The 13,287-nt window shown below is 42.3% G+C and overlaps 2 protein-coding genes across 3 annotated transcripts in view; one reads left to right on the forward strand and one right to left on the reverse strand.

Moving 5' to 3' along the window:
* zgc:92429 (cysteine and histidine-rich domain-containing protein 1) overlaps positions 1 to 3,602 on the forward strand; it is a 17,031-nt gene extending 13,429 nt beyond the window's left edge. Inside the window, exon 11 of the mRNA XM_027287877.1 lies at positions 2,982 to 3,602. Within this exon, the coding sequence (XP_027143678.1) occupies positions 2,982 to 3,416 (435 nt within the window). The 3' untranslated portion in view covers positions 3,417 to 3,602. The remainder of the gene's footprint in view (positions 1 to 2,981) is intronic.
* Positions 3,603 to 4,598: 996 nt separating this feature from the next.
* Positions 4,599 to 13,287, reverse strand: part of si:dkey-172j4.3 (diacylglycerol kinase delta) — a 73,969-nt gene continuing 65,280 nt past the window's right edge. For both annotated transcript variants that reach the window (XM_019266025.2, XM_019266026.2), the window contains 6 exons: positions 12,764 to 12,927; positions 11,510 to 11,615; positions 10,615 to 10,704; positions 9,386 to 9,499; positions 9,182 to 9,296; positions 4,599 to 8,573 (listed from right to left, as the gene is read on the reverse strand). In XM_019266025.2, coding sequence (XP_019121570.2) covers positions 8,521 to 8,573; positions 9,182 to 9,296; positions 9,386 to 9,499; positions 10,615 to 10,704; positions 11,510 to 11,615; positions 12,764 to 12,927 — 642 coding nt within the window. In that variant the 3' untranslated portion in view covers positions 4,599 to 8,520. The remainder of the gene's footprint in view (positions 8,574 to 9,181; positions 9,297 to 9,385; positions 9,500 to 10,614; positions 10,705 to 11,509; positions 11,616 to 12,763; positions 12,928 to 13,287) is intronic.

A 13,287-nucleotide genomic window follows, 5' to 3' on the forward strand; every position in this document is an offset into this window, starting at 1 on the left:
ATCTGTTATTTAAATGCCTCACTGTCCTCAGGCGTAATTTCTAGCAGCCTTCAAACAAGCCAGAGTTACGCCATTACTGAAAAGTCTAGAAACGCTTAACCCCGCCCTTGTTGAAATTTAAGTCAGCTGGTGTCCACTGCTCCCCTTCCTCTCAAAAACCATGAGAGGGCGTTCTCTAAACAATCCCTGACTTCCTCACCCATCACCAACCTACTTGAACCCAAAACAATCAGGTTTCGAAGATTCTGCCGTCACTCCACCGAAACGGACCCTTACTATCTGTCTCAGAAGCCTAAAAACAGCCAGAGCACGAGGGCAATCATCGGTACTCAGTCCTTCTCGACTTATTATCGGCTGCCTTTGATACATCAATCTCGACATACTCCTAACCACACTAGCGCTAACATAACATGGGCATTACAGGCTCTGCCCACTCTGGCTCGAGTCCTACCTCCTCGCTGGACCGCTCCTTTAAATTGTGTCTTGGCAAGGTCGTCTGTCGGTCGACTCATACCCTCTCCATGGGGATCCATGCAGGGTCGGTGCTTGGTCCCCTTCTGTTTGCCATCTACACCACCTCGCTGGTCCCATGTTATAACGCTCACACAGCTTCCTCACACTGCTATGCCGATGAACACAGCAGCTATACCTGTCGTTCCAGCACGGACTACACCACGGTCTCCTCACGCATCTCCTCCGGTCTCTCTCGATCCGTCACTTGGATGAAGACCACCACTCTCCAGCTTAATCTGTCAAAAAAACCGAACTCCTGGTCATCCCTGCCCAATGAGTCAATCTGCCATGACTATCAACCTGGAAATTGGGGTATGTCACATATACCCTAACCATGATGCTTAAAAACCCTGGGCGTCGTACTAAAAATGATCGTCGTTTTCTCTCTCTGAGCACATTTCCTCCGTAGCGAGGTCAGTCTCGCGATGCATTGTAACAATATAGAAAAATCAGACCGAACCTGACCCAATATGGCCGCTCAGCTCCTGTTCAGGCTACAGGTCAAGCTCGGCCGCTGCCCGCCGTCGATTAGGATGTGATCGGTGGGACTACCGTAGGAGCGATATCTTGTAGGAGTTTAGAGGGGATGGGGTCCAGCGGGCAGGTGGTGTGTCGGTTGTTAATGATCAGTTTGGATACCTCGTCTTCCGAGAGAGGGGTGAACGAGGAGAGAGTTGTGCTGTTGTCTCGGGGGGGTAGCAGGTTGTGACTGTGGGATCACAAAATTGTTTGCTGATAGTCGCCACCTTGTCTGTGAAGAAGGAGGCAAAGCTGTCAGCGGTGAGGTTGGTGGCAGGGGGGGGTGGAGGAGGAGTTTCCGTGAGTCAGTTGTGCTGCTGATTTTCTTGTTGTAATATTCCATTTTTGCAGTCGTGACAGATGAAGAGAATGACGCTAGGAGAGATTGGAAGGCTTCTAGGTCAGCGTGGTTTTTGGATTTGTGCCATTTCCGTTCTGCAGCTCTGAGTGGAGTGTGCTGGTTTGCTAGAAAGAGGGCACAGGGTATCTAGGCATGCGGTTAGTGTGGAACTGCGAGTTTCTGTGGCTGCATTGACATCTAGTGGAGAGAAACTGTTGGGAGGGGGAAGGGCAGTAGCGACGACTGAGGCGAAGTGGGTGGCAGACAAGTTGCGGAGATTGCGTCGAGAGGTGGTCATGGGTTGAGGGGTGGTAGGTAGTTCTGGGAGGGAAACCATGAAGTGGATGAAGAAGTGGTCCGAGGTATGTAATGGTGTGACCATTATGTCATCAGTTTTGCAGTTTTTGGTAAGGACGAGATCCAGATGATTGCCATTTTTGTGAGTTGGGGGAGTACTGACTAGTTGCATGTGGAATGAGTTGATGAGGGATAGAAAGTCTGTGGCGTAAGCTTTGCCTAGATCAGGGGTGTCCAAACTGTTCCACAAAGGGTCTGGTGTGGCTGCAGGTTTTCCTTCCAACCAAACAGCAGCACACCAGACTTGACTCATTTAATCAACTGGTCTCAGTTTTCAGAGAGTTGATTGGTCAAACTGTGTGCTCTTGGTTGGTTGGAACAAAAACCTGCAGCCACACTGGCCCTTTGTGGAACAGTTTGGACATGCCTGGCCTAGATGGATGTTGAAATCACTGAGGACCAGCAGCGGGCACTGAAGTTCAGGGATCGAGGACGGTAGCGTGTCTAACTCATTGACGAAATCACCCAGAGGTCCAGGAGGACGGTAGATGACGATCACTGAGCATTTGACTGGAGGTATGACTTTGATTGCATGGTGTTCAAATGAGCAGTAGTTGGTGTTGAGGAGCAGGGGAGCATAGTTCCATTTGTTGTTAACCAGGACCCCAGTTCCTCCTCCTCGCTTGGAGAGACGGGGGGTATGGGAGAAGGACTGAGCTGCCCGAGTGGCGGTGTTTCTGTTTTAAGCCAGGTTTCGGTGAGGGCCAGTAGGTCCAGGGATAGACTGCTGGCATAAGCTGGGATAAAGTCCACCTTGTTGACAGCAGACTGGCAGTTCCACAGGCCAACAGAGAAGCACATGGTGATCTAGGTAGGACAGATGGAGGCTAGTTTTGCCTTGCTCGGTGGACTCGCGCAGGTAGACTCGCTGGTCTTTACCCAAGTAGGTCTTCACACGAGGAGGGCTTCCGACGAGGGCTGACGCTTCCGCTGACGCTGCAGCGCAGAATGCCTGTTGAAATAGGTGCAGGTGCCACTCGCTGAGTCCTTTTGGAAATTAGAAAAGGCTGTGGTTTCAGGAGGGTGTCGCTTGTTCACACCTGAGTCACATGAATCGTTTGGCTGGACCAATAGTCTTGTGCAAGTCCAGCTTCAGGTTCAGCAGAGTTAAATTACTCCTAGTTAAATTAGATTTAAGTGAATTCTAGAAATACTTACTGTCAGCTGTTGACTCCACACTTTCTTCAAGCTTGTCCTGGGAAGAAGAACCAATAACTCGGATGAACCTCAACGTCCGACTCTTTCCTTCCAGGTGATGGACGTCAAACACAGCTCGGTCAACATGGTCCCATCCAAAGTGGAGATCACCCTCCGTAAGGCCGACCAGGTGGCCTGGGGAAAACTCGAGGACCCGAACTACAAGCCCGAGCCCGAGCCGGTAGACGACGTCGAACCCACAGAGGAGATCAAGCCCGACTGGGACATCGACGACGACGACATCAGCGACTCGGACGACGAATGGGCCCACGACACGGGGAGGAAGAAGACGGAGGAGGAGAAGGCCAAAGACGAGGAGAGGAAGAAAGAGGAAGTGGCCCAAAAGAGGAAGGAGGTGGAGGAGGACATGAAGAGGGCGATGGAGGAGAGGAAGAAGGCGGAGGAGGAGAAGAAGAAACTGGAGGAGCAGAGGAGGCAGGAGGAGCAAGAGGGAGGATTCGAAGACATGCCAGAGCTTGAGGACATTTGATTTGCGTTAGCAAGTAAATTAAATGTTGATTTCTGAAATAATTACAACTCTCAAGCTGCAACCACTTCTTCACTCGTTCAGGAGAAATTTACCTACAAACACACTGGATCTTTAATTTCTTTTTAATTTAATTTTAATGCTTGGAATGAAAAAGTTTTTCTCCAATAAATTAAAAACTTCACTGTCTGTTTCTAAAAATCGTCTTTTCATACGTCTACAATCTACACAGAAATAAACTAACACAGAAGGTTGGATCGATTGTATAAAGAGCCATTATCCATCGCTCGTCCCCGACATTCAAGCACAAAGATTAAGATTGATGATTCATTTAAAAGCCTGATGAGTCATTTGGGTTTCCACCGGTTGTTGTAAACAAAACAGTTAACCTTTAGCTCCTGAGTCATGCTCAAATTGTATTTCAACACATGCGTTTCTTTAATGTAACAGGTTGACGGTTGATAGTGGAGCCACAACAAGAGACAGATGTATCGTACATGATTAGGCAAAAGGCTAACAGCCAAACAAACATCAACAAGGTCAACAACAACAACAACAACAACAACAACAACAACAACAACAACAACAACAACAACAACAACAACAACAACAACAACAACAACAACAACAAGAAGACACGGCAGCCAGATAATATTTCTAGTCCAACAGCAAGAAGCGACTAAAAGTCAGTCCCAGATTTACTCTCACCTTTTCTCTCCTTACCTTCATCTGTCGACGTCCTCTTCGGTCACTTCGCCTCTGCAATTGTGTCCATTAAGGTTACCATTACCTTGCTTCCCCAGCTCCAGTTCTGGCACAACAACACCTCCTCTTCTTCTTCCCAGCGGTACAAAACACCAGTGGCACAAATACTAAAATTTTCTGGGCAAAATGTAAAATTCTACAACAAAAATTTGTACAATTTTGGCACTTAACGCCTGAAGTTTACTGAAAATATAGTAACATTACATTTGTATGCTGCAAATATTCAAATAAATAAATAAATTTCATTAGGAATATAAAAGTTATTCATTACACTTTGTACGTATTATTGTACTACAAGTCTACAAACTTTAACGTTGCTCTCAGACGCTGTTCGGTGGAATTCCGTAAACATTTCGTGTCCATAACGTACAACTCAAACACGCATCATCGACAACACGTTAAACCAAAGACACAAGCTTCACACTTCAATAATTCATTTAATCTCCAAATGTTTTGCGCTGACTTTGTCTTTGTTACACACTGCACACGATAACACAATAGAAACACCTCGCGACGTACAAGGTCGTGCAACATCTAGTCTGGCTTCCAGCATTGGCGCACACAGTCTCAATAATATAGGCTGTTCAGATCATAAAGAGGAGAGAGGGGGGGTGCGTTCACAAATGTTGTCAATGGAAATACTGTTGCACAAACATGGTGGGGTGTTCAATATCAGCAGTTCATCAGCAGTCGTTTTTTTTTTTTTTTTTTTCTTCTCAGCTCCGTTTTAACTCCTTGGAAGAGTTTCAGTCAAAAAAAAAAAATAAAGAAAATTTGCTGTTTGAAAAAAAAAGACAAAAAATTCTAACAACAACCAAAAAAAAGATAAATTATGACACTTAAAAACAAACAAACAAACAAAATCTACGAAATCCTTGGTTGAAAGACCATTAAACATAGGCAACTAGTTCTCTTTTAAAATCCCGAAATGGCTTCCACATATGTGAAAACACACTAATTAAAGCACAAGGTAGTTTTTTTGTTTTTGTTTTTTTTTTTTTTTCCTCTCAATAAGACTTTTTTACAATTTTCAAAACTATACACAAAAAAATTCACCCAAATATCTGCAAAATATAGGCTGAAATGACATCTGTTCGTTTTTTGTGTGTGTGTGTAAACGACTCATTGTAATAACAATGGAGAAATCCAATAACTTTGGCTTTTTTTTCTTAGAATACTATTTCAATACCAATTGGTGCAACATTTCAATGGCAGTAGAACGATCACATGTAATAACATTGGCGTTTAAATGGGAAATCTCAAGCTGCTGTGGGAGTAAATCGTACAACCACTGACGTAATAAACATTTCTGTATACATCTTTATATATTTATCTTTTTTTTTTAACGTTTGGTTAGATATATTACATTTTATCAACACACTTTTTTTGTCCGTATACATTTATCATAAATAAAAGATCTGTCATCAAATCAATTTAAAAAAACACTCGTAAAACACTCGAAATCTTTAAACACACGCACACACGCCGCACACATGCACACAAATGTCTTCTTCCCCCCTCCCGTTAAGTTTGCGTCTTCGTAAAGTGCAAAGGCAAGATACAGTAAACTTTGAAATGTACGACATACAACAACTTTCGCGTCTGAAGCTCGCACGCTCTCACGCACGCTTTGTATGTCTCGTAACCCACTGAACTCGGTACAAACTTGGCACAACACCACTAAAGCCTCTAAGGTGTAGAGCGTATAGCTGGCACACTATGAATACAGTAGCACAATCCTACCAGAGCTGAACATCTACGACGCCTCACAGTAAAAACTCCGCCCGATCAAGGGTTGGTACAATAAAACGTGTAAATAACTGAGAAAATCAACCCTTTATGTGAATGGTGGGGAAAAGCTCACAGCTCGTGACTTTGTCCTTCTTGATCAGACCTGAGTCAAAGTATTTTAATGTTTTCTCCCTTTTTTTTAAAATAGTTTTATCGCAGCAAATCAACTTTAGTTAAGAAAAGAAATACGTTCCTGTGGTTCTTCATAGTACCTTCACGCACTACGTTTCAGTTTGTAGCTAATATTTAACTCAGGTTTAATCTTAATCTTTTTTTTTACATCCTGACTATTAAAATTTTACTTTTTTGCTGTTTTATAGAGTATCGGAAGAAAAGTTCTGCATAAACTTCATCTCTGTCCATTCAGTATGGAGATAGCTTTGTTTATCCTTTCTTATGACAAACTTATCTTTTATCTACTGTATACTTAAAACACTTAGTAAAAGAAAATGTTTAACAATATTTGTTTTTTTCCTTAATTTTGTCATACAAAATAGTTCTGAGAAAGCCAACTTTACTACGTCTTTTATCTATTGTATATTTTACACGTTGAGTAAAAGAAAATATTGAACAATAACTTTGTCATAGCAAACTTAGCCAGTAGTGAACCATGTTGTATGACAAAGCTGTTGGGCCTACCTCAAAGCTCTAACAGTTACAAAGTTGTCTTTTATCTACTGTATATTTAACATCATTAGTAAAAGAAAATGTTGCTTAATAAGTTAGATATTGAGGATTTCGTCCTTTTTTTTTGCTAAACATCTTTACTGAGTGCACAGAGATGAAAAATATCACATTTCCTGTCAATCTTGCAGGATAATGCAGCAAATAAGCAAAATTTCACCCCCCAAAAAATGTCTGACCATTTCTTTTCAAGAACATTACCGTAAAAAAAACCCAGGTGGAAGTTGCCTCCAGAACACTTTTTTTTTTTTTGGCCGTTTCCAAACAAGCAGCACTCGTCTCCAAGATCATTAATAATCAGATACATTAAATCTTGGTGTTTCGTTTCTAACCTCTCTCGACGTTTGAACAGCACAGTATTTAAGACATTTCAAGTCTTCATCTCGCAGTGAAACCGTCAGGCTTAAAGCAAACTTCGAAAGTGCTGCTGGTCTGGAACAAACAGGCTAAAAAAATATTAAATAAAATTCACCATTATTGAGGCAACTTCAGCCGAACTGTGAGGCGAAGGAAGGCTAAGTTTGCATGCAGGGACACACGAAACAGCTTCGATTATTATATGCACAGTGGCCAAGGAGTTTGTCAAAGGGGGGAAGCAGCAAAGCTTGGACAGCTTCACAGATTACCATCGGGAAAATAGGATAACAAAAAAATATCTATTTGTAATAATAATAATAATGATAAAAGCTCTTAACCACGGACAAGGCAAAATAAAATATCCACTGACTCTTATTCTTATATTACATATACAATCAGGAGTATGGCAAAGTAGTATACTAAGTTTCCGTTAATGCGTCCTTGATGCTTCCTCCTTCTGTAAACACCTCCACCGTACACTCACTGAGTCATTTCATCTGGTACTGTACCTAAAAATGGTTCTCCCCACATTAAAAAACACACTTTAGACCTTGGTAATAACTGAGTGACGTACCGTACTTGTCAAGATCTCGTCATGAGGCTGAATCCAGATGAAATGGCTCATCGTTTTTTCTTTTTTAACATTTTTTTGCAGCCTCGGTTCACACAAGTCAGACGACGACAGCCTATTAAGAACCACTTTAGAACCACGACAGTAGAACCTTTGTGAAATCTTATATATATATATGTATATATATAATTTTAACATTATCGTTATTCACAGATTAATACATATCCACACAAGTACATTCCTCGGTACATTATTATTATTCTTTTTTTTGCAACATTTAGTTCAGTAGACGAGAAGGTTGAGATGTTTCAGTTTGTTCATTTTTGTTGATTTGTTGCCATTTTTTCGAGTTCTCATGGCAGTAGCAACAACAAATAAATACTCTTTGAAAGTCGACCAAAAACAAAATAAATCTAAAAAGGCTATAATAAGTTTTAAGTAAGAGAGAGAGAGAGAGAGAGAATTAAAAGATAGTAACAACTTATAGATGGCTGTGCTCGACATGCAAAGGCAGAGCACCACGTAAACACGACGCTTTGACGTTTCAGTTCGTCCCTTTTTTGTTCTCTCACGTCGAAGCAGGTAAACGGAAAAAAACCAAAAGCCAACGGTGAAAGCGATGCAGCGATGCAAAGCCAGGCCTCTTAACGTTAAAACGATAAATTAAAAAGTCAAAATAGAAGAAAAAAAACAAACAAAATCCTCCCTGCAAAAAAAGAAAAGAAAAGAAATGGACGGTAAAGAAGTGAAGCAGGGAGGAGGTAGCATAAAAAGTTGTTTGGGAAGATCCTTTTCTTCCTCACACCTCTCGTCAGGCCACTGGGTATCGCAATTAAGAGGGTGGGAGAACAGGAAGTGGAGGGTAGGGGTGCAACCTCACACCCCTGGTTGTCACGGTAACTGGGGGGGGCAGTAATAAAAGCACCTCGTGCAAGGACTTCAGTTGCCCGAAGAATCGGCCTCGCTGGGTCCACTTCTGATATCCCAAGTTCCTGCAGGAGAGGAAAGTCAAATTATTGCAAATCTCAGACCTTCATGGTCGACTTACTTGGCACGATTATAGCGTCAAACACAAAGTTTTGGCAGCTCATGTACCGAGAAACACAATCTAGACCAACTTGCTCGGATTGAGTTTCACGACAACGGGGGCGCGCCGTAACTCGAGCAAAACATCAGGATTTTTATACCGAAATTTGAAATGTGTCTGCGACTGTCTCTGTGTTTTCAACAAAGCTGAACTGACACAATGTTTGTAATGTCGCTCTGAGGAATGACTGCAGAACACAGCAAACAGAAAAAAGGACTCGGGGTCTGTTATGATCCATGAATAAACGCCAGGATCCGACCTGAACTGAGGAGCTTCTTGTTTTTCGGTGAAGGGGAATTAAAACGGTTTGCATATTGTCGCCGTGAGGACTCGTTTCACATTGGGGAGTTTCAGACAGCTGGCGTACCTCGGGCAAACCATCTATCAACAAATGTCTGGATGCCGATCAGAGACATCCCCAAGATGAACCGTCGCGTCTCCTTCCAGACAAAGGGAAGTGATACGGGCGTAACGCCGTGGCTCTGAGGCAAAGATCAGATGGTGACGTCTCACCTGAGAGGGAGCTGTTGGACTTCTGCTTGTGGAGCTTCTCTCTCTCCTTCTTCACCTTGGGGATGATCTTCAGCTTCATGCTGCTGCTGCTCTTACTGCTGCCTCTCACCGACTCCTACAAAACAACAACATCGTCAGACAAAGGAGGCCCGGTCTACATTTTAACGTGGACTTTCTCTCATATATATATAAATAAACACAGACCTCCTCTGAACACTGCATGAGCGGACAGATCCAGTGGATGTCGTCCAGCTTGTGGAGCTCAGCGCTGAGGCTGTTGAGAGTCGTCCGAAGCTCCTCTTCCTCTGGAGAATCCGACTGTGGAGGTCGAAGAGAAAGTCGTGTTACCTTTAAATCTCACAGCACCTTTAAAAAGAAGTGTCGAGGACCCAACAGTCAATGGACGCCAATATCACGCCGTGACTTCAGGAGTGTTTCAGAACCCGCCAGACTTGGTTAACTTGCTCGGATTTGGTAATTTTTCTTGGTTTATGTGCTTCTACCATCTACGTAGTGTCAGGATCAGGCGCTGCGGCGAAAACGCAGGTTTTTCCATTCATTTGAATGGTGGTAGTACATTTTGTCTGCCAAAAAAAAAAAAAACGCAGTGACATGCGTCGTAAAAATTTTGCCAGATTTAACTTTTAGAAAAAAGTCTGATTCTCAAATTACGCTGCAAAGACACAAAGGCGTTACATTCTTTTTGTTTTGGTTGAGCGACGTAGACAGTGAATGAGAGTGAGTGAGCGCTGGCCTCGATAAAGTTGGTTAATCAGAGAAATAAAAAAATAAAAATTTCCCGATTGTTTCACGGCGGCTCCATTACAAACCTGATTGTGTTTGAATACTGCCTAAAGCTGAGAAATGGCTCGTATGGCGTCAACATACAAATGTGATATTTGATCATAAGGAAGGATAAAACGGGAAAATATCTTCCATCTGTTGATATGAAAATACTGAATGTTAAACATCTGCTCTGGTTTTTCTAACCGTCTGAAGATGATGTAGATTCTAACACCCTGTGTAAATATAATGCGTGCACACTCTTATCACAGTTTCACCATTTAAATATGAGAGCAGATAAAACAAGTTCCTCCTGATTAGTTAAAACATTTCAAAACTGGTTTGGTTCTCTTTGCTTTGTGTCGCACTCGGAGCAGAGGAGGAGATGAGTTTAGATAAACATTTTAAGTATTGTTGTCTGTATGTTTGTCATTATGTTTGCTCTTCTGCACAAAAGAGCTCTCATGAATATAAAAGCAGACCTCCTGCCAGGGTAAATAAATAAATCCACAGCAAACAAAAACATGACAAAACTGCAGAAACTGAAACGTGAGACGTCGAAAGCCCGACCGGTTTGGACGGAGAACAACAGGCGAGGCGAACAAAGAAGACAACGGAGAGAGGACGTGGATGAAATTGAAGAGTTGTACCAGTAGTTTTCCATCGAGCAGCATCCTGGTTTCAGCCTGGAGAACTTTGCTGCTGTTGACAATTTCCACCGCCGTGCTGCGACTAAGACACTAAGAAAAAACAAAAAAACAAATGACTTGATTTTGCATCATCGAGCTCAAAGATGTCCAATAATAAAAGAAGAGTCCTTTAAACATCTAAACAACAAAAACTGGATATTTTGCTTCCATTTCTCAATGTTCAATCTGATGTTTTGTGTTTAATTTATCCAAATATGAATGAACATGCATTAGTTTAAAAATATGGTAAATGTGGTAAATGGTATTTATTCAGTTTGGGAAACTAGAAATCGCCTCTGTTGCAGGTTGTTACTAAAGCTCGGACTACTTTCTGGAGTAGTAAACTGTGTCTACTGCAGTCACTGATTGTTTTCCAGGTATTAGCCTTTGATTTTATGTTTATATTCACGTTGGTAATTGTATAATTGCAATATTACATTTGAGGATGTGCTTTACCGTCATTATTGGCACTTCAGTGATGCTTACATATCACCGTCATGCCAATAATGACGGTAAAGCACACCCTGGGGTGTAATATTGCTTAAATATATAACGAAATTAATTATTTTATTAAAATTACAGAAGAAAATGTAAATTTAACAATGAAATGTTCAAAATACAGCTCATTATTATATTTTAACTGAACCCTTTTAGTTTAACGCAGGTCATTTTGAATTAATTTAAGCATTTCTTTGTCCAAAATCTGTTTTTCTATGACGTCTCTGATGCATTTCAGGTTCGCAGGCTGCAAAAAGAGACTCGAGCGTATTGCTTAAAATCTTTAATCTGCTTTACTCTTCCATTTCGTCAATCATACGAGCCATATGTCCATCCATCTGCCTCCCGCTCATCTTACCTCGGGGCTGGACAGTTTGGCCTCAGTGAGCACCAGGGCGGTGGCGTTGACGGCGTGGGCCAACTCTTGCTCCACCAGCTTGTGGGTCTTGGCCGCCTCTCGGATCCTGGGGAGGAACGAGGGAGGAAATCATCGACTCGTAAGAGCTATAATTATTATTTCAGCGAGCTGAAAGGGCACAATTATGGTGATTATTCCAACAAGTTGTCTCAGTCTGTCGATGGGACAAAAGCCCAGTTTTTTTATTCTCCGTCCCTCCCACCTTCAAAGTTAGTTTGAAGATTCAAAACTTTGACTTCACGGATAAAAAAGAAGATTTTCACGCGTCTTATCTGCCCTCCAAACATCTCCACTTTGACTTTAAGTCATCTCAACGTGGCATTCGTGGAAAATCATAGTGCATACCTCAAATCAAATCTCTCCCCACCTATTTCCGGCAATCACACAAGAAATTATAACAATTCTGAGTCAAGTTCACAGAAAGCTAAAGTGTTTATCGCCTTGCAAACGTGATTAAGGAAGATTGTAATAAACCAGACAAACTGAGACAAGCTGAGAAGTCCTCAGAGGAAAAAGACCTCATCAGTGCAACGGCGGAAAACTCAGCAAATAAACGAGCTAATTGGGATGAAGGAATTCCAAAATGTGGAGCAAAATTCCCCGAACGAGCACTTCAAGACGAACACACACATCTGATGAAACTGATCGGCTGTACGAGTTGTATCTTCAATCACCTCTAGCAGTCACAGAAATATGTTCCTGTAATGATGTTTCAGTGTGACGTCACGTCATTTTCCGATCTGTAAATTAATGTTGTTCAGGCTTTTATTGTGGAACTTCTACAGGAAGTCTGTCATTAACAGTAGCAAAGAAACAACAAAGAACGACGACTTTACAAACGTTACGTTTCATTATGTAGAAGTTACATAGACGTATGAATCATTAAAGCAACATTGTGTAGCTGTTCTACCATAAACTAACTTTGCGCTCCGGGTACAATCACCCCAAGTACTGGTGTCGTGCCAGAACAGGAGCTCGGCAAGCTGGCAGAAGAGGATTTTGACGGAGGAAGCTAAGACAAAAAAAGTAGAGCTGCTCTTGTATTTATAACTTTGTCATTGTCCATTAAAGTCTTTCTAAAGGTGAAGTCAGTCAGTAAGTCTCTGTAATTGTGACATTTTGCACCTCAGAGCTTCATGGATCTCAGATTTCAGACATCAACCAGCTTCCTGTACACGTCGCGGTTCTTCTTACTTGTTGATGAGCGTGTCGGCCACGATGCCCAGCTGCTGAACCTGAGCGCACTCCTCCTCGGTCAGGTACTCCATGGACTGCTGGGAGTTAAGGCGAGGCCTGCTGGCGCGGTAGCTGTCGATCTTCCTCTTGTCCTCCCAGGACTTGAGCGTACTCTCAAACGCCTGGTTGTGTACAAAGACGGCAAAAAATGAATAAAGAACAGAAATTTGACCTCATGTTGAGATACAAGAGACAACTTTATCTACACATCTGTGAGGGGAAGAAAGAAAAGGTTGTTTTACTGCATCCAGAGATGAATTTAATTTAACAACCTGTCAGTTATTATGCCTCAAACGGGCACCCAGCGGGGGGACGACGCTCACCTGAAAACATTAGTGTCACCGTTTGACTGAATAAAAGCCACATTTAGGAGGATAAAACCAGCGAGCCGGCATTCTTCTCTCTCTGCGGTACTTACAGAGGGAAACCATGGAAACAAACTGCCCGAATGTGCTTGGCTCAAGAGAGCGCTCAAAAGGTTT

This window comes from Larimichthys crocea, chromosome XIV (genome assembly GCF_000972845.2).
Source record: "Larimichthys crocea isolate SSNF chromosome XIV, L_crocea_2.0, whole genome shotgun sequence".
Taxonomy (NCBI): domain Eukaryota; kingdom Metazoa; phylum Chordata; class Actinopteri; family Sciaenidae; genus Larimichthys; species Larimichthys crocea.